The sequence below is a fragment of the Nicotiana tomentosiformis genome, chromosome 9 (assembly GCF_000390325.3).
Source record: "Nicotiana tomentosiformis chromosome 9, ASM39032v3, whole genome shotgun sequence".
NCBI classification, from domain to species: Eukaryota; Viridiplantae; Streptophyta; class Magnoliopsida; order Solanales; family Solanaceae; genus Nicotiana; species Nicotiana tomentosiformis.
Window position 1 is genome coordinate 27207764 of NC_090820.1, and position 20685 is coordinate 27228448.

The window sequence follows — 20685 nt, forward strand, 5'->3', positions numbered from 1 at the left end:
ACATTCTTTCATGTGGACAACAATTTACCCCTTTAAATTGTTTTTAATTCTTATTTGTCTTGCCTAAAATATGGTGAGAAGTTTTGATCATTTTGTTGAATAGTTACTTCGAATTTTGGCCAAAATGTGTAACCTCAAAAGTGAGATGTAACTCCAACAATGAAGCCTTCTTTTCCTATTGTCTTATCACATCAACAACAAATTTCTACAACAATAGATAGAGACAAATAAAAATAATTAAACTATTCAGTACCATTCACTTATTCTAAATCCAACATGATGAAAGTACACATGACTCCTCACTATAGGAGCTATCATAAATATTTTTCTCATTTCTTATTCTTCTTTTTTAATTTCATTCATGCATAGTCACTATTTCCCATTTTTTTAAACCTCCGTTATTAGTCTATCACCTCTAACTACTTCGTGATTATTATTTTTATTCGTGGACTCAGGCTATATTATCATTTCAAAATAGATTTAAATTATTCAAAATATTAAAAGAATTAATTTTGGCTGCATTTTTGGCGGTGTAAGTATTCGAGATTACTAGATGATGAAATAAAAAAATTACTTACTAATGTTCTTTAAAATATTATAAATTTTAGTGAGCAAAATTACCAACTGAATAATCAAGGTGCGTGCAAAATAGTCTTAGTACTAACATAAAAAATCAATTAAAAAACAAATATAAATTTTATAAAATAGCTTAATGCTTCTTATTAAGCTTTAAGCTAACCAAGTTGCTGGAAATGAAAACAAAGCTAGGGTTAAGTTTCTAAACACGTCAAGTTCCATCCAGTCACACCAAAGTACAAGCTTTTAAGAGCATAGCACAATCTTTTTCTGCATGCATTTATCTAGCCAAACAATAATGGCTCTCTAAATACACCAATCCTCGTGGGGTCGTTTGGTATGAAGCATAAGAAGGTATAATGTTGGTATAAAAATTTAATATCATTTTAATACTTTGTTTAGTTAATAAACCTGGTATAAGTTATCTCGAGATTAAAATTAATACCGGAATAACTTATACCTTGTAAAGGGTGGGGTAATTAGTGCCGGAATAACTTATATTTTTTTCTTAAAAATTATGCAATTATCATTTTTAATACAACATACTAAATAGTAAATAAAAAATAATAACACAATAACTAATCATATCGTAACTTATTTTAGCATAACATATCCTGGCATAAGTGGTATCAAACAAAACGACCCCTAATAATAATAAGAATAATATAATAATATGTTTTCAAAAGAAACTCATATTTCTCATGCTCACATTTTTTTTTCTTCTTCTTTTACCTAAGGTTTGGCCCTAAGGAAAGAAAGCTCTAGAGAGAGGAGAGATTTGTTGAGGAGAGGAAAAATGGATAGGTACCAGAAGGTGGAGAAGGCAAGGAGGGCAGAGGAATCCATAAAGGAAAATGAGATCAGAGTCACTGCTCAAGGTCTCATTCGTAATTACATTAGCTATGCCACCACTCTTCTTCAGGTACTTTTTTTTTGTGCCTAATTTCTTCCATTTGTTGCTTGTTTTGAGTGTATTCTCATATGGGGTTTTGTAAAGATTTCAACTTTATGATTTTTTGTGTCAGCTATGTTTGTGTAATTGAATTTGAGCTTAGTTTCATCTGGGGTTTTGTAAAGATTTCAGCTTTATGATGTTTTGTTCTAGCTATGTTTGTGTATTTGATTTTGAGCCTAGTTTCACATGGGGTTTTGTAAAAATGTCAACTTTATGATTTTTTGTATCAGCTATGTTTGTGTAATTAAATTTGAGCCTAGTTTCACATGGAGTTTGTAATGATTTCAATTTTATGGTGTTTTTTTTCAGCTATGTTTGTTTAATTGAATTTGAGCCTAGTTTCATCAGGGGTTTTGTAAAGATATCAACTTTATGATGTTTTTGTTTCAGTTTTGTGGCTGTTGAAATATTTTCACATTTGAATTTGTAGTATTTACCCTATCTTGTAAAGTTTCTATTTTTATTATTATTCTTTCTCCCTTTTTACAAGTGAGGTGAAGAAGATAAAGAATCTTTTTTATTTTTGCTACTTTTGTGTCTAATTGAATTTGAACCTAGTTTCATATGGGGATTAGGAAAAGTTTCAACTTGATGTTGGGTTTTAGTTTTTTTCCCCCATTTCTTGATAGCATTTTCCGTGTTATGTTTGTTTTAATGATTAGGGAAAATCAGTCCCAAATGGTTAAAGACTGATTTTTTATTAGTTTGTAGTAGTTTCCCAGTCTATGTTCTTGCCCTTAAGCTGTGAAAAAAGAGAAAAGAGTCTTTCATCGATATTACATCCATATAAGAAGGTGTGCAGTGGTGAGGAAGACACAATAAAGAGACTCTATCTATCAAAAGTACTGTCTATTTGAGTTATATTAGTGAGCTGAACTTTGAAGAGCCCACTTAATGAATCTCTTTTGTCTTAACTGTGCATCGTTCTTACAATTCACAAACTCCAGTGGATTTAAATAGTAGGTTATTGAAAAGTTGTCTCCATAACATTGTTTTGTTATTTAAAATTGATTTCTCTAATAAATTTAGGAGAAGAGGTTGAAGCTTCCGATACGGTGAAAGTTGAAAGTATGAGTATGAAATTGCATTTTAATTGATCTCATTTAAGCTTGTTAGTTCTGAATTTGGCGTATGGTATTTCTAGGTTACCATATGTTGAATTTCAAGGACTAGACTTCTCTGATAGTCTAACTTCAAATACAGTAGCTAGTGAGGTTTTGGTTTAAAATAAATAAGACTACTTTCTATGGGTCATCGAGCTCTAAATTGATGTATAAGAAGAATGCGGACTTATTACTTCTAAATGAATCGTAAGAACAATTCCATAACCAATTGGAATAGTATCAGCAGATGTTGGGCACGTCATTTGGTTTCTATGTTTTACAACAAGTAGCTGTGGAAAAATACAATAAGTTATTAGGCCTCGAGGCAGGTGATTTGGAATCCATACGCTGATTTTCATCAAACAAGCTTGTTTTAGTGTGGCGGTGTGGCTTTTCAATTGCACGTTATCGTATCTCTAATGCTAATTTTGGTCACGTGTTGCATAAATTAGTCTGAATTATCTTTTTCTGAGCCTAATCCCCTTGTTAACTTGTTTAGTCTCACAGATGCTGGTCAAAGTAATTAAGTCTTGGTTTGTCAGTGTGTTCTCCAAATTCAGCTTAAGAATAGAGAGACTGCTCATTATTAATATTTATCTTTAGGGTGCTAAAAAGTCATTCCTTCATTTATTATGTTTGCATCAACTATGATCCATGTGTCTATTGTCTTCTTCCGAAAACAAGGACAGTAAAGGGAAGGGAAAGCTCTAGCTAGTCATTTATACTTTTTGTCAAACTTTTTTGTTAAGTGACTTTACATTGCCTCCTTGTGCAATTTTCTCGTTGTACGTTCTTGTTTCAATGCACAAAGTTTCTTATTTTTCCTTCTTTCTCCTCAAACTAAAATGCTGCTGAAAGTATTTGCCTTAACTCAATGTTGTGGGATCTGTACATTATGTTATTTTGCATTGCATGATATTCATTAATATATCTCCACCGTCATGTTCAGGACCAAAGAACAAAGGAAATTGTTTTGAAGGCAATGGGACAGGCTATCAGTAAAACAGTTGCCGTTGCAGAGATTATAAAGGTATTATTAGCGGTATGCCATTTTAATTTGCAAGTACAGGAGTGACAGCTGATTTTATTTGCACGATTTGTATCTGTAAAACAGAAGAGAATTCCCGGGTTGTATCAAGATACATCTATAAGCTCAACTACCATAACTGATGCATATGAGCCCATTGAAGAGGGTTTACAACCGTAAGTTCATGTTACTCTTGCTTCTCGTTCCTTCTTATATGTGCGTCAGTTACAGACAGTTGATTAATCTTTTATGTATGCTTGAGTAGCTTGGAGATAACTCGCCAGGTCTCCCTGATAACAATTACTTTGTCGACTGTTGAGTTGGATAAAAGCTCTCCCGGGTAAGCTTTACAAACATTATATCTTTGTTTTGAAGGAGGGTTCCTCCCCTCGATTATTCTGAGGAAAAGATTTTGAATACTATATATGCTCTCTAACTTGGGTTGAATGCTGCGTATCTAGCTACCAAGCCCCATCTGATTATGACCAGTCAAAAGCAGAGAATCAACATCTACAGCAAGCAAAACAAGTGTATGTTCCTTCAGATGGTAATCAAGGTAAAAACCGTTAATGTATGAGTTGGATTACATATTACCCGTAAGTTTGCTGCTTGTTTTCCTTTTTCTTCCTTTTGATTTATTTTGGAGAATTTTGAGATTTCACATGTGGATAATTGGCATTGTGTATGGCCATTCAGCAATCAGTTTTCCAAGCATAATCCTGTCCATAGCAATTGTGAGGTTTATCATTTATGTTTCATGATTGGATTGAAGCTATGTTTCATCATTACATTGCAACCAATATTTTGCAGCTGTTTTAATGTGATTATTTTTTTCTTACAAAACATGATATTCAGATTCATATGGTGGCCGTGGTCGTGGTCGAGGTCGAGGTAGGGGCAGAGGTAGAGGGCGAGGAAGGGGACGTGGCTGGGGTGGTTATGGAAACTACTACCAAGGTATTGATTCGTAGATGTTTTATACATAACTGTTTTTTTTTTCAATTACATGGGGCTAGGGAATGGGAATGGGAAGGGGGGCGGTGATTCGAATCCACACCTATTGTGTGGGGAGACTCATGCCGGTTCCACTAGGATATTAGCTTTTTCTATTCTGTATTTATTTTATCTTTGAGGGTAGGTTTCTTCCTCTGTCCTGCATTCTAACTAATACATACTATTTGCAGATGATGGCGGATATTATAATCCAGGTCGAGGTGGTGGATTTGCAGATAATGGTGGAAATTATAATCCAGGTCGAGGTGGTGGATTTGCAGATAATGGTGGAAATTATAATCCAGGTCGGGGTGGTGGATTTGCAGATAATGGTGGATATTATAACCCAGGCCGAGGTGGCGGTCGAGGTAGAGGTTGGGGATACCGTGGTAAGTCCTATATTCAATGCCACCATAATATCTCAATGTTTATATGTTGAGACTAAGAAAATAATATGACTTGCATGATGTTAGTTTATAGATATGTATAGTGTAGTCTTGTCCCACATTGGAAAAGGAGTAATATCTCCTTGTAGTGTATAGCTATAAATAGGGACCTCTTGTATTGTATTTATCATCCAATATCAATAACATATTTTCTCCCGTGCCTTCTCACATGGTATCAGAGTATTAGTGAGAAAAGATCGTTGTGCGTCATTCCAGCGTTAACCGGGAAGAAAGAACTTAGTCATCGTGTAATTTTTCCGGTGACCTAAGGCTTGTCTAAGTGAAAGTCACTTTCTGTCGGTGTTGTGCTAAAACCAACACCACCACGAGGTAGATCATCCTCCGACTACTAACCCCTGAAATTTTATCCGGCAGAAAAGCCGCCGCGCTCCTCCACGCGCGGCAACAACTTTTCCGGCGAGGGTTTCGGCCACTTTCCGACCATTTTTTCGCGAAACTTCTTCAGGACAGTGTGCTCTCCTCAAAATTTCGAGCCTACCCATCTAATTCAAATCAAATTCCGGCCACTTTTATATTTTTCCGGCGTGAACAGTGACCTTTCTGGCCATTTTTTGAATATTTCTTCAGGACAGCTTGCTCGCAAAGGAATTCCGAGTCTATCCATCCTGGTTACAACAAATTCCGACAACTTTGGAATTTTCCGGCGAGCTACAGTGTTTCCGGTATGAACAGTGTTTTCCAGCACAGAACAATGTTCTGTTTTCCTGCTGTAAACAGTGTTTTTCAAGCTATCTCTTCAGTTTTTTTCACAGGAGTTATTTATTTTCACTATTTCAAGTTAATCCTACTACTACTAATTGTAGCGACATGGGAACCGATGCTTTGAATAGTCGGATGGTTTCTTTAGCAGAGTATATTGAGTTCCTTCAGTATAAAGCATGTAAGCAGACATCTTCTGAGATAGCTTCTGTTGTTCAAACAGGTAATGGCGTGACTTGTTTCTCCCAATCTTCATCCTTTGAGTCTTGGGTCATTGATTCAGGTGCATCAGATCATATTTCTGGTAACAAATCTCTTTTCACTACTATTTCGTATTCTCAATTTCTTCCAAAAGTCACAATGACCAATGGATCTCAAACCATGGCAATTGCAATAGGTCAAGCAAGTCCACTTCCTTCCTTACCTTTAGATTCAGTCCTTTATGTTCCCAATAGTCCTTTTAATCTCATAGCTGTTAGTCGCTTAACCAAATCACTTAAATGTGCTGTTTTATTTCTTAATGACCATGTTTTTATACAGGAACGCAGTACGGGGCGGATCATTGGTACCAGGCGTGAATCAAACGGACTTTATTACCTTATCCTTGCTAAATCACATGGACTCACATCTTGTCTTCCTTCTACAACTTGTCCTGTTACTGATTCACCAGATTTATTACATAAACGGTTGGGACATCCCAGTTTGTCAAAACTTCAGAAAATGGTATCTGGTTTATCTCACTTGTCCACTCTAGAGTGAGTCATGTCAGCTCGGTAAGCATACCCGCTCCCATTTCCCTCGGCGTTTTGATAATCGAGAGAGTCACCTTTTACTTTAGTCCATTCAGATGTTTGGGGTCCTAGTCGGATCAGTTCCACCTTAGGATTCCGCTACTTTGTCAGTTTCATTGATGATTATTCCAGGTGCACTTGGATATTTTTGATAAAAAATCGATCTGAGCTGTTTTCTATTTTCCAAACCTTTCACGCTGAAATTCAAAATCAATTTAGGGTTTCTATTCGCACATTTCGTAGTGATAATACCCGAGAGTATTTGTCTTTCCCATTTCAGCAGTTTATGAAATCTCATGGGATTATTCATCAAACATCTTGTCCGTACACATCTCAACAAAATGGGGTAGCTGAAAGAAAGAATAGACATCTTATTGAAACTGCTCGTACCCTACTCATACAATCTCATGCTCCGTTGCGTTTTTGGGGGAATGCCGTTCTTACATCTTGCTATATTATTAATCGTATGCCATCTTCAGCTATCCAGAACCAAGTTCCATTCTCTGTCATGTTTCCCCACTTACCTTTGTTTTCTCTTCCACCCCGTATCTTTGGAAGCACTTGTTTTGTCCATAACCTTACTCCGGGAAAAGATAAGTTAGCTCCTCGTGCTCTTAAGTGCGTATTTATGGGTTTCTCGAGAACACAAAAGGGGTATTGATGCTACTCTCCTGACCTCCAGCGGTACCTTATGTCTGCTGATGTTACCTTCTTTGAAACCCAATCATACTTCACAGGTTCAGGTCATCACTTAGATATTTCTGAGGTACTACCAGTTTCATCTTTTGGAGATTCAGTCACTCCAGCTCCACCACCTACAGCTCCAGTTCCACCACCTACAGCTCCGGTTGTAGCTCCACCACCTATAGCTCCAGTTACTCCACATAATCCAGTTCAACCTTCTGCAGCTCCACCACTCTTGACTTATCATCGTCGTCCACATCCAGCATCAGGCCCAGGTGATTCACGCCCCGCATCAGATTCTGTACCTACTGCGGACTTGTCTCCTCTTAGTCAACCAATTGCACTCCGCAAAGGTGTACGATCCACACTTAATCCTAATTCCCACTATGTCGGTTTAAGTTATCATCGTCTGTCGTCACCACATTATGCTTTTATATCTTCTTTGTCCACTGTTTCTATCCCTAAGTCTATAGGTGAGACACTATCTCATCCAGGATGGTGACATGCTATGATTGACGAGATGTCTGCTTTACATGCGAGTGACACTTGGGAGCTTGTTCCTCTTCCTGCAGGTAAGTCTACTGTTGGTTGTCGTTGAGTTTATGCAGTCAAAGTCGGCCCGGATGACCAGGTTGATCGGCTTAAGGCTCGTCTTGTTGCAAAAGGATATACTCAGATTTTTGGGCTTGATTATAGTGATACTTTCTCTCCCGTGGCTAAAGTAGCATCTGTTCGTCTCTTTTTGTCCATGACTGTTGTACGTCATTGGCCTCTTTATCAGTTAGACATTAAGAATGTTTTTCTCCACGGTGATCTTGAGGAAGAAGTTTATATGGAGCAACCATCTGATTTTGTTGCTCAGGGGGAGTTTAATGGTTGTGTGTGCAGATTGCGCAAGTCACTGTATGGTTTGAAACAGTCCCCTCGAGCTTGGTTTGGTAAGTTCAGCATAATTATTCAGGAGTTCGGCATGACTCGTAGTGAGGCTGATCACTCTGTGTTTTATCGGCATTCTGCTCCTAATCTGTGTATTTATCTAGTGGTTTATGTTGTTGATATTGTTATTACTGGTAATGATCATGATGGTATTACTAATCTGAAGGAACATCTCTTTCAGCACTTTCAGACTAAGGATCTGGGCAGATTGAAGTATTTTCTAGGTATTGAGGTCGCTCAGTCTAGCTCAGGTATTGTTATTTCACAGCGAAAATATGCCTTAGACATTCTTGAGGAGACTGGAATGATGGGTTGCAGACACATTGACTCTCCTATGGATCCGAATGCTAAGCTTCTGCCCGGACAGGGGGAGCCTCTTAGAGACCCTACGAGATATAGGAGGTTGGTTGGCAAATTGAATTACCTCGCAGTGACTAGACCTGACATTTCTTTTCCGGTAAGTGTTGTAAGTCAGTTTATGGATTCTCCCTGTGATAGTCACTGGGATGCAGTTGTTCGCATTCTTCGGTATATAAAGTCAGCTCCAGGCAAATGATTACTATTCGACGATCGAGGCCACGAGCAGATTGTTGGGTACACAAATGCTGGGGCAGGATCACCTTTTGATAGACGTTCTACGTCTAAATAGTGTTCTAGTAGGAGGTAATTTGGTCTCGTGGAAGAGCAAGAAACAGAATGTAGTTGCTCGATCTAGCGCCGAAGCCGAATATCGGGCCATGGCTATGGCGACGTGTGAGTTAGTTTGGGTCGAGCAGTTGCTCAAGGAGTTAAAGTTCGGAGAAATCAGCAAGATGGAACTAGTGTGTGATAACCAAGCTGCTCTTCATATTGCGTCAAATCCAGTGTTCCATTAGAGGACTAAACACATTGAGATCGACTGTCACTTTGTCAGAGAAAAAATACTTTCAGGAGATATTGTTACAAAGTTTGTAAAATCGAATGATCAACTAGCAGATATTTCCACTAAGTCTCTTACTGGTTCTCGTATTAGTTACATGTGTAACAAGCTCGGTACATATGATGTGTATGCACCGGCTTGAGGGGGAGTGTTAGTTTATAGATATGTATAGTGTAGTCTTGTCCCACATTGGAAGAGGAGTAATATCTCCTTGTAGTGTATAGCTATAAATAGGGACCTCTTGTATTGTATTTATCATCCAATATCAATAACATATTTTCTCCCGTGCCTTCTCACACATGATACATGGTACTAGAAGATAAAAATAGTTAAAATAGAGTTCAAAGTTGTTTTACAAAGAAATCACATTTGTCGCCTACACTGGGGTGGAGGAGAAATTCAGAAAAATTACCCGGCACAGATCTTTAGGTTTTCTTGTCTTCTTTTTCATGTTACAAAAAGTTTGTGTACAGATTTGGTAGATGGCAAAAGGCAGCCCGGTGCATTAAGCTCCCTTCTATGTGCGGGGGTCTGGGTAAGGGACACGGATCATAAGGGTCTTTGTATGCAGCCTTACCCTACATTTCTGCAAGAGGTTGTTTCCGCGGCTCGACCGTGACCTCCTGGTCACATGGCAACAACTTTATCCGTTACGCCAAGACTCCCTTTTGTCTTGAACATTCTTTTGGATAAATGGCATCTTTTGTTTAGAACTTGACTGCCAATGTTAAAAGCTAAAAGTTAGTGAATTTTTCCCTTTCTAGTCGAGGCCAACACGAACGTAATCGCTTTTTGTTTATTTTTTTTTTATCTCTGTTCTATCTTTATTTCCCTTTCTAGCTTTTTTTATCTCTACTCCTTGTTGCAGAAACAACGCATTACCTGTACTTCTAATTAAAAAGAGAATAAGCGAAGTACTCCAACAAAATGAAACTTTATGTCTTACATATATTTACTTTTGACATTTTGGTTGCTTTCAACAGGCACGGGATACGGAAGGGGCAGAGGTGGAGGCTGGGGTGGTGGCAGAGGTTATAGTCGTGGACAAGGCCGAATGGGTGGTCGGGGAAGGGGCGGTGGAAATCAAGACTTATCTGTTTGAGCTTAAACCTATAGCTTGATATTGCAGAACCTCTGGTATAAATGAAACTTTTTGGGTGAATTTTCATGCAGTTTTGTTGATGTTACTTGGCAAAGGTTTTGCTGTTTGGTGGTTTCTTTTGCTGTAGTTGGAGAGCCGCCATTTGTTGGCTCTTATTTTCCCCTTGATTCATTTCTTCGTGATGCCCTGTAATAAGTTTTCATTTTTCCAGTGTATATAAACTGTTTACTTCACTTTCCTCTCTTGGTACCAATTCATTTTGATCTTTGTGCTTAAAATGTCAATTTTATCAAATTCCTCAGTCCTCGACTAAAAGTGGAGTTAAAAGTTTTTCTCATTCGTTTACTTAGGTTAATAATTAGTCATTTTCTTAATTCTAATTTTCCTCTAGAATAAAATATAATGCAAAAATATAGTAGATAAAGAAGTACTCTTTCCTTTAAATTGAACGCCTTATATTTAATAAATGTGTTCAGTTCATGTAAAAAATAATGTTACCTTTAATTAGGGGTGTCAATGGTTTGGTTCGGTCGGTAATTTTATAAAATTTATACCATATCAATTTTTTGGTTATTTAATAATGTACAACCAAAATTAGACTTTTCAAAACCGTACCAATCATATCGGTTTCTCTTCGGTATCGGTACGGTTCGATTAATTTTCGGTATTTTTTTAATATCATATAAAAGTCACTAGTAAAAGTAGAATGCAATAACACATGTACTTTTATAGGACTTAGTAAAACTGTCTAGATATTTTTATTATTTAAAGGGTAATGAATTATAAAAACATGAAAGATGGCTATAGTATATATTGATCAACTATTCTACAACAACGTAAAAGAAACTAAGTAAAGACAAAAAAAAAATATAATCACACGAGTAAAAAGATATTAACCAAATTGGGACTCAAGAATAAAATCTACAGAAGATTAAATATTCAAAAAGATAAATATAAATCATACGGAAGGAAACATATTCAATACATTGTAGTTTGCTACTCATAATCGCTAGAATACTTTGTGTCTTGCTAGTGAATATGCTGGAAATAATTTAGTGTCAAGCATAATAGGTTTGAGAAATAGATTTTGAGTTTAGTTACTTGTTGACTTGTAACAACTTTCATAATTCTATTTTTAAACTTAACATATATATATATATATATATATATATATATATATATAAATTTATTCGGTACGGTTCAGTATTTTTTCGGTTTATTTTTATAAAATAAAAAACTTACCCTAATTGTCGGTACAGTTATATATTTATATAAAAATCTACGATTTTATTAAAAGAAATCTAAAAATAGGTTCGGTACGGTACGATTCGACCGATTTAATCGGTTTTTAAATATCTATTGACCCAACATGCAAATTCACGAAGATACATGAAGCTGACTTTTTACTCCAAAGTAAATAAATTTTCTTTTAATTTCATCTTGTAAAGATAATAAATAAAATAGAACAGTCAAAACGTATTCGTGGGGTTTCCCAAAAATTGCTAAACATTGGACAGAACACAAATTCAGAGACTTTGTAAAGGACTGTACATTTTTCACCTTTTGGGGTAAGAAAGAATCTCAACCAATTTCTAGCTAAACCCAGTAAAATTCTCCCTTTTGGCAATCTATGCGTAGTGACGTTTTCTTTGTTCTTTCTCTCCCAAAAGATTAAAAAGAAATAAATACTATTATCAACATTGAATAATTAATTAAGTAAAGGTAAAATAAAGAGGGAAAAAACAAGAGAAAGAGGGTAAATGAAATACCAAAATGAAAATAGAATTCTTGTTTTCATGACTATTAACCAGCTGTTGGCACATAGTATTATTTTTAGGCCATCAATATCTTTGAAAATAGATACAAATTTTAGACTAAAGATAATCAGAATAAATACAGATAAATTAATCAAACCCTACGATATCAAGGATATTTGACACTCATTTATTCAACATAATAATCAATAAAAACTAGGTTTAATGTTTAATAGATCAAAAGTGAAGGTGTTGAGTCCAACAAATATCTAGGTCAATCCCATTGAATTAAAAAAGGCCGAATAGATATGGAGACACCTAAAATTATCACGATTTTTCATTTAGATACCTTAAGTAAGTCTTGATCCAATTGAACACCTATAGTAGGTCAAAAATTATTATTGATAGCGGTGAGTTGTACCGTATAGTTTGTCAAAAAGTAAACCATGCTTGGTAGGGTTTTCTAAGTAAAAATAAAATAATTAAGAGATAAATGTATGTATGCACGTATATTTATGCAAAAAATATTGAGTAGGACTTTAGTAATGGACAATAAACATGAGTATTGTACATGTGCCACTCACGCTGTCAATTATGTCAACATAAAGTGTCTGATTAGTATACTTCCGGCGTACATTCAATCAAAACAAGGCCCACTTAAAATGTTTAAAATGAAAAACTGTGTCAATTTTAGATATATTCGGCCTTAATAAAAATCTCAATAAACTGTTTGCGTAATTTGCAATTTAGAAATCTAAAACCGAAAACCTAAAAAGACGAAAAGGGAAAAGTCTCTCCCAAAGCAGAAAGCAGACGCAAAATGGAAATAGAAACTGACACGTGTCAAGATTACATACGTGGCGAATAAATTGTCGGAAAAGCCAACAAACAAATGAACTTAGACTGTTTATCGTCTAAGTTCATTTTCAGCCTCTGATCCCAATATTTTAAAGCATCTTATTTTTCTCCCTTTCCTCTCTAACTCTTCCCTCCATTGCTGAAAAAAACCTCAGCTTTTTCTTTCATAGATCTTCTCCTGTTCTATATTAATTCTTCCTTTTATATTTGATATACATTTCCCCCCCTATAAATTTGATAAAAGAGAGGGAATTATTGTTAATAATTAAGATGATGAAGAATTACAACAATGGATTATGCACAAAGAAAGGAGAAATGAAGCAAGACCCTTATCATGTTATTCATAAGCTTCCTCCCGGTGATAGTCCCTATGTTCGAGCCAAATATGCACAGGTAATTTATTTCTCATAATAAATTGTTAGCCTTTATTATCTATATATATTCTTGAAGATATATATATCACGATAAAAAATGTAATTACTATCGTAGTAATTATGTATGACATTTTAAAGGCCACATTTTTCATAATTTGCACTAATTTGAGTATATTCTCAAACTTTTTCAAGTTTTTCTCTACATGCTTGGTGGCTGACCCCACCTATATTCCCCCGTACCGCAAACTTACTCGCACCCGTTAAAAGGGGTTAATTTCACCTATCATTCTCAATTTCACTAAAGTCATATAACTATTTTTATTCACTTAAAAGTAACAAACTTTATCATTGTCACTTAAAAGTTATTTTGCCTCAAACCCCTACCATAAATTATGGGTCATACAAACAAAATAAAAAATTTCTAGCATAGATTATTTTAGTATAGAATAATTATGAATGTGCTTTTGACAGGAAAGACAAAACTTTGTAGTATAGGATAATCATTTTAAACTAATATGGAATTGATATTTTTTTTGATCGAAACTCATTTGTATTATGGATCAAATCACATGGATCTAAAATGGTATGACTCATATTAGTTTATGTGACATTTATTTTTGGATTTTTATTATAAAATTTAATGTCATGTCATATTTATGGTAGAGGTTTGAGTCAAAATGACTTTTAAATGACAATGGTAAAGTTTAGTTACTTTTAAGGGACAAAAATAGTTATATGACTTTAGTGAAATTGAAAGATAGTTCAATGACCATCAGTGAAATTAACCCATTAAAAAGGCAATCCTGTGCATTAAGCTCCTATTATGTGCGGTGTCCGGGTAAGTATCTATTGTACGCAGTCTTGCCACATATTTCTGCGCTTGTTTTCACGGCTCGTACCAGTGACCTTCTGGTCACGTGACAACAACTTTACCAGCTATTCGCATCATATTGAATAGTGGATTTTAAAGATTAAATTACCTAGTTTAGTGTAAACATGAATACAACTAAGTTTTTTCTTTTTGAGCCGAGCGTCTCTCGAAAACAATATCTTTTATCTTCTCAAGATAGATGTAGAGTATACGTGCATACTAACCTTCCATGCCCACTTGTGGGATTTCAGGGTTTATTGTTGTTGTATTGTTGTTATTGTTGTTGTGACACTACAAATGAATTTGGAAGTAATACAACAATAACAATTGCACCTGAATACTAAGCAACTTGGGGTACGGTAGACTATATAAATTTTTTATTGGTCCATTTAAACTCATCTAACTCTTTAATTAAGTGATTATATGAAACAAGCTTAATTATGATGTTACTTGCAGCTAGTAGAAAAAGATCCAGAGGCTGCTATAGTTCTATTTTGGAAGGCAATAAATGCAGGAGATAGAGTTGATAGTGCTTTGAAAGACATGGCTGTGGTTTTGAAACAACAAGATCGATCTGAAGAGGCTATTGAAGCTATAAAATCATTTAGAGAACGATGCTCGAAACAAGCACAAGAATCATTAGACAATGTCCTCATCGATTTATACAAGGTACAAAATACATAGTAGTTGTTACATTGTACAACAACAGGGTTAGACACAGTTTAATCCCAAGTGGAGTCTGAGGAGGGTAGTTTGTACGCAGACTGACCTTACCGTTATCTTGTGAAGATAGATATGTTGTTTCCAAAGACCCTAGGCTCAAGGGCTAGTTGTTACATTGTGATATAAAAACGATATTTTCTTCTTCAAACAATTACATGATCTGGTGGAAAATGATTTCTTTTTGTTGCCGTTTTTCTGACTTAAGTTACTAAGATCCAGTGGAGAAGTTGCTTTTGAATGTGGTAAGAGAGAATATGGATATTTAGTTAGCAGCCAAATTTGTCAACCTGTCCATTATTCTGTATCTTTTTGTTGTTAAGCAAGAAAGTATATGAGAAACTTCGCACTTGATGTTAAAATTTCTGAAGTTTCCAATTTTCCATCCAAACAAACATGATTAGAAAATCTATATGGTGCAGTATTTTTGTAGATGATAGAGATAGAAGGAACAGAGTTGCGACTTAGTTTACTGATTATGCTTTTTCTATATGTTACTCCTACCCGTCCATATAATTTGTCTTTTAAAATTTTTACACACCCATTAACGAAAACATTTAAATATATCTGTACAAATTCAATTTGCTAAAACAACTAATATATGGAGAAGGGAGGTAGTATTGTTTTTCTTTTCCCGTTCCTGGTAAATCTTAACGGTCAGTTTGAAGACAGTGTTCAAAAAACTGATGGTAGTATCTTTTTTTGCAAGAGTTTCCTCTTTGTCAATATGCTAATTGATTTGGTGAATGTTGCAGAAATGTGGAAAATTAGAGGAGCAGATTGAACTGTTGAAGCAGAAGCTGCGAATGATATATCAAGGAGAAGCATTTAATGGTAAACCGACTAAGACAGCTCGGTCCCATGGAAGGAAGTTTCAAGTTACTATCAAGCAAGAGACCTCCAGAATACTGGTATTTTCAACTATACCTTGGTTCCTGGAGTTTAACTTCTCTACACTGATAATGTAAAAGAATTTTTACTCTATCCTAAGTTGCTCCAACATGGCAGTTTAGGTTCCGCACCCGTGTCGACACCACACTAGTATGGGTGTGGGTATGGGATCCGTACCGGATCTGGTCAATCAATTTTGGGTACTTTGACCACGAATAAACAGAAAAATTCGAGACGAAATACAATTTGATTCACAAAATCAGAACCAAAACTAAGGTAAATTTGAAGAAAATAACATATCTTATCTAGGAACAACGAATATTTAATCTGATTAATTCAACTTAAAAGACTTTGAAATATTTAGAAAATTACAAAAATGATTCGATTCAGTTTGAACAATAAAGGGATATTCATCAATTCGGCAGGTTACCTATCGCAACAGATTAAATTACATTGATAGTGAAAATATTCATAAAGTTTATGTCTGTGAATCACAATATGAGCTGCTGGTTTATATTGCATTCTTATAGATATAGTCTTTTGACAAATTTTCTACATGGATCATTGTGTAGGGTAATTTAGGTTGGGCATACATGCAACAAACCAACTATGCAATTGCTGAAATTGTTTATCACAAAGCTCAGCAAATTGACCCTGATGCCAATAAAGCCTGCAATCTATGTCTGTGCCTACTAAAACAAGCGCGATATAGTGAAGCAAAGTCGGTTCTTGAAGACGTTTTACAAGGTAAAGTCTCTGGCTCAGATGATCCTAAATCAAAGAGTCGTGCAGAGGAACTATTGAAGGAATTGGAACAATTTGGATCATTTTTATACACTTCCTCTTCTCCCCAATTAAACTTAGAAGATGCATTTATTGAGGGTCTTGACAAGTTGATGAACGAGTGGACACCATTTCGATCGAGGCGACTTCCTATTTTTGAAGAAATTTCACCATGTAGAGATCAATTGGCTTGTTGATCTCTTCAATAGTGACTTTAGTTGTTGTTTTTTTTCCATGTTTGAGTAGAGTTATACTCCTCGTTAACGAAGAATAGGCACTTTTAGTATAGATGTTTCTCTGTGTAAAATGTGAGTAGATGCATATAGTTTTTTGTTACATACATACTTGCTACAGTATTGTAACAATTTGAATACTTTTTTGCACAGTTTTAATTTCTTTTATATTGTGAAGGGCGGATGTAGTACTCTTTTGAAGAGTGATTGTAAAATGGGCTCATTTCCTATTGTAACTAGATGAAGGACCTCTTTGATGAGTCACGAGTGCTTATAGTCGATATGTACATGTTGAAACTTAGAAGAACATCATTTCTCTTAACTTTTAATACCTTGTGGAAAAGCATAAAAAACTCATACTAATGAGGCTGCACGAGACAATATGTAATCACAAAATCCTCCCCCCCCCCCCCCCCCCAAAAAAAAAGGTTATGGTGCAAATTGAGGTTGGGGTGGGGGATGGGGATTCAAGATACAGTCAATATTGATATTTCACAATTCTTGATCCTTCTTTTTTCTTTTCCTTGGAAATACATTTTGTTACTTGGGATTCTTACTTTTGTTGATTTGAGTTTCCTCATTAAGCTATTTCATATAAATCAATGATAGAAAATGTGTTGAGGGAAGTTCACGATTCTAACTGTTCTAATTCCGTCTCCATATATATATATATATATATATATATTGGAAGGTCTACTTCAAGTAAAGAGAAATGGTTGATCACTAGCTTTGGGTTTATGTTGGTAAAGTCTACTTCAAGTGAACAAAATGTTAGCCATGTGTTGTAACTTGTAATACAATGTTTTGATTTTTGTTGTCAAAAACTTGTTGAGAGACATAAATAGTTTAAGTAGTTTAATTGGAAGTACTAAAATATTAAGCAACGTTCTACTATTTAACTTAGTAATTGAGATAAAACTTTAAAATTTGGAAAGGCAATTTACTCCAATAATATCATGATAGAAGAAAATGATGATTTTTTTTGTTTTAATTAGAAAGATAAGATAATGGAAACGAAGTATTGCTGATCCGAAAAACTTGTTATGAAGTGTTGTCCTACCTGACAAAACTTGAAGACTGAGGGTATTTGGGCACAATTTCTTTAAACCAGGACAAACTTTAAACAGCAGCAATGGATCAGGCTATATGCACAAATTTCCCAACTATATTTCAAGGGTAATTAACAGAAATAGCCCTATAATGGGCTGGTTTTTAAATATTGTTCGTGTTTTTTAATGCATTTAAAAAATGACCTTTGGAGCCGCACAGTTGTTCAAGGATTCTTCCACCGGATAGGTAGAGTTTATGCTATATTTGCTTTACTTATATTATTAACTTATCACAAACTCTCCCTAGTTGACATGATTTTGTGCTTGTTCAATTGTTCACCAAACTCTAGCATATTAGCTTAACTTTATGATCTGCAGTCGATATATCTATTAAATTATTCATCAAAGTCTACCTCGATTGACATAATTTTTTTTGTGTTGTTCAATAAAATGTTCTTCGAATTTGCAATTTCAATTTCAATTTCAATCAAACCACTTCAAATCTACTCGAGATGATCTCAAATTTGAAAAAAAAATCCAAATACCAACACAAATGATCCACAATCACCAATTTACTCCAATAATACCAAATCAAAAGGACTCACTTTGTCTTTTTAATACTTTTTAAGGACCAACGATATTGTTTTGAGATTTTTAAACCAAGTCATTAATTCAATATTCATACAAAAAGTTTAAGCATAAATAATTAACACTCAAATGTTTTTAATAATAATTAACCATTAACTTTATTTTTCAACCCCAAACAAGAATTTTAAGCTTTCAAAATTGAGGAATTATGATATTTTTAGTGAAGAGGAAGAGATAAATAAGAAGGAGCTGAAGGGATAAAGAGGCGAAGTTCATTTATTAAATATCACCGATTACGGAGACATTCAACTAAGATCAATTTCATTGTGCCATGCAATTATAAAAGGAAATTTTACCTTTTATAGCAAAGCTTTACACCTTATTTATTATAAATAAATATCTATTTTAAAAAAATTATTTTCTATAGCTACCTTTTAAGTTTTATAGCAAATTATATATTTATGGTCACTTCCTACCGTTAAGCCATTAAATACGTTGTGTAATATTTTTCTCTCTCCTACTTTCTATTCTTTCTCTCACAATACCACCATACAGTATACAACTTTAGAAACTACGATCTCTCTCCACTATCTCTCTCTCTCTCAACGCCAGTCTCTTCCCCATGAATACAACCACGATTCTCAACTGATTCATCTCCATTTTCTCTCTCAATTTTCAAAATTGATTGCTCCAAAAAGTTGTGGTAAATGTTAAAGTTGTTAGATTTTCGCTGGTAGCTTGCTTCTTCTGTATCTCTTTACTAATTTTTTAGAAATAATCATCATTGTTATGCTTTCACCAGAAAACTCGAAATTTCATCTCCAATGGCTGATTCAACAACTCACAAGAGGGTTACCCGAGGTATACCCACCAAAGCACTCAATTTCGAAGGGTCATCTTTCGATTTGCAAATCACTCAAGCGGAACATATATTTGCAGGTTCAGCAGCAAATACAGTTGCAGAAAAGAGAATAAAAATACACAATGACACATCGAAACAAGCCTAATTTGAGAAATCTTCGAAAGAATCAACATTTTATTATGCGGAAAAGAGAAGAAAACTTATGGATGATGATTCAGGGGTTAAGAGAAAAGAGGTCGATCCAGGAATTAGCTCGGAAACACTGATCTAAAAGGTAACTGTAGATGTATTTATATGTATTTTAGTCTGCATACACTGATTATTACCTTCTACACTATTTTTTTCTTCTTGTATGTTGATGTATTTATATGTATTCAATAGTGCCAATAGTGATTTGTACTTATTACAGTGACTTTTGAGTGTTGTATTTAGATGTATTTAGATGTATATTGTTCTAGCTTTAGTTATGTATTCCAACTAAGTGTTCTCATCAGCATTCTCAAGCCAACATTATTCTGCTGTATTTAGAACAACAGTCATTGTCATATCTCTTATTTTTTGTGGTAATTATCAATACATTATATTTGTAAATCATGAATGAGTTATGTATTCCAAATATATGTATTCATCTATATTTTCAATCATTTATTTTATCTTTTTAATTTTTGTTGTATGTAGGAAATAAAACTCTTTGTTAAATACCCGCCTATTTTATCACCACATATCAATTTCTACACTAACATAGACATAGTCTACGACCTCAAAGAGAAGCTTACTCTAGAGCAGTACAAACTATTTTGTAATACTTGTTTTGGAAGTTTCCTCGATATGAAGCACTGTGAGGTTCAACATCAATTGTTCAGGTGCTTCATGGTTCTGCAGCTGGAAGAAAGCCATGATAATTCATTTTCAATATATGTGAATGGTACAAAATTATGCTTTTCAATCAGGGAGTTTGCGGTAGTTACTGGTCTCAATTGTGTTAGTGACACTGAAGATTTTCAGTTTAACACAAAGAAGCCTAACATGATTGTGGATACATACTTTGGCAGTGCAAAGAATGTCAAGAAGAAAAATTTGTTGAAGTGCTTTGATGACAATAATTGGGGTTATGACAACGATGGGGATGGTATTAAAATAGCTTTGTTGTATTTCATACATACTTTCATATTATCCTCCGAGAAGAATTGCACAACCATCCTAAGACTACATTTTGATTTGGTCGAGAGCGGGAGATATTCTGATTATCCATGGGGTAAGGATGCATTCCAGGCCCTTATCAGATCTATTAGCAAGAAGATGGATTCTCAGAAGAAGTACTACAGGATAGCTGGGATGCCTCTTTCTATGCAAGTATGGTTTTACGAGTGCTGTTCAAAGGTTGACCCCAAAATTGCACTCCGAGTTGATAACCGGATGTCCAGAATACTCAATTAAAAATCCACAGTCA

The 20685-nt window shown here is 34.8% G+C and overlaps 2 protein-coding genes across 7 annotated transcripts; both read left to right on the forward strand.

Moving 5' to 3' along the window:
* Nucleotides 1-1266: 1266 nt before the first annotated feature.
* LOC104112975 (uncharacterized) lies at nucleotides 1267-10485 on the forward strand. 6 transcript variants are annotated; one of them, XR_011411169.1, is made up of 10 exons: nucleotides 1268-1498; nucleotides 3584-3664; nucleotides 3749-3837; nucleotides 3927-4001; nucleotides 4123-4217; nucleotides 4358-4395; nucleotides 4517-4618; nucleotides 4846-5043; nucleotides 6044-6124; nucleotides 10134-10346. XR_011411169.1 is itself a non-coding variant. In XM_070185983.1 (9 exons), the coding sequence occupies exons 1-9, from the start codon at nucleotides 1373-1375 to the stop codon at nucleotides 10250-10252; spliced, it is 966 nt and encodes a 321-aa protein (XP_070042084.1). In that variant the 5' UTR covers nucleotides 1267-1372; the 3' UTR covers nucleotides 10253-10485. The 6 variants fall into 6 exon arrangements, 4 of the variants coding, with proteins under 4 accessions (XP_070042084.1, XP_009621325.1, XP_070042085.1 ...); XR_011411170.1 differs by lacking the exon at nucleotides 10134-10346 and adding an exon at nucleotides 6361-6953; XM_070185983.1 differs by lacking the exon at nucleotides 4358-4395 and having other exon boundaries at nucleotides 1267-1498; nucleotides 10134-10485.
* Nucleotides 10486-12971: 2486 nt separating this feature from the next.
* On the forward strand, nucleotides 12972-16996 carry LOC104112987 (protein SULFUR DEFICIENCY-INDUCED 1-like). Its single transcript, XM_009623048.4, has 4 exons — nucleotides 12972-13257; nucleotides 14566-14778; nucleotides 15585-15740; nucleotides 16293-16996. The coding sequence occupies exons 1-4, from the start codon at nucleotides 13135-13137 to the stop codon at nucleotides 16698-16700; spliced, it is 900 nt and encodes a 299-aa protein (XP_009621343.1). The 5' UTR covers nucleotides 12972-13134; the 3' UTR covers nucleotides 16701-16996.
* The last annotated feature ends 3689 nt before the right edge of the window (nucleotides 16997-20685 follow it).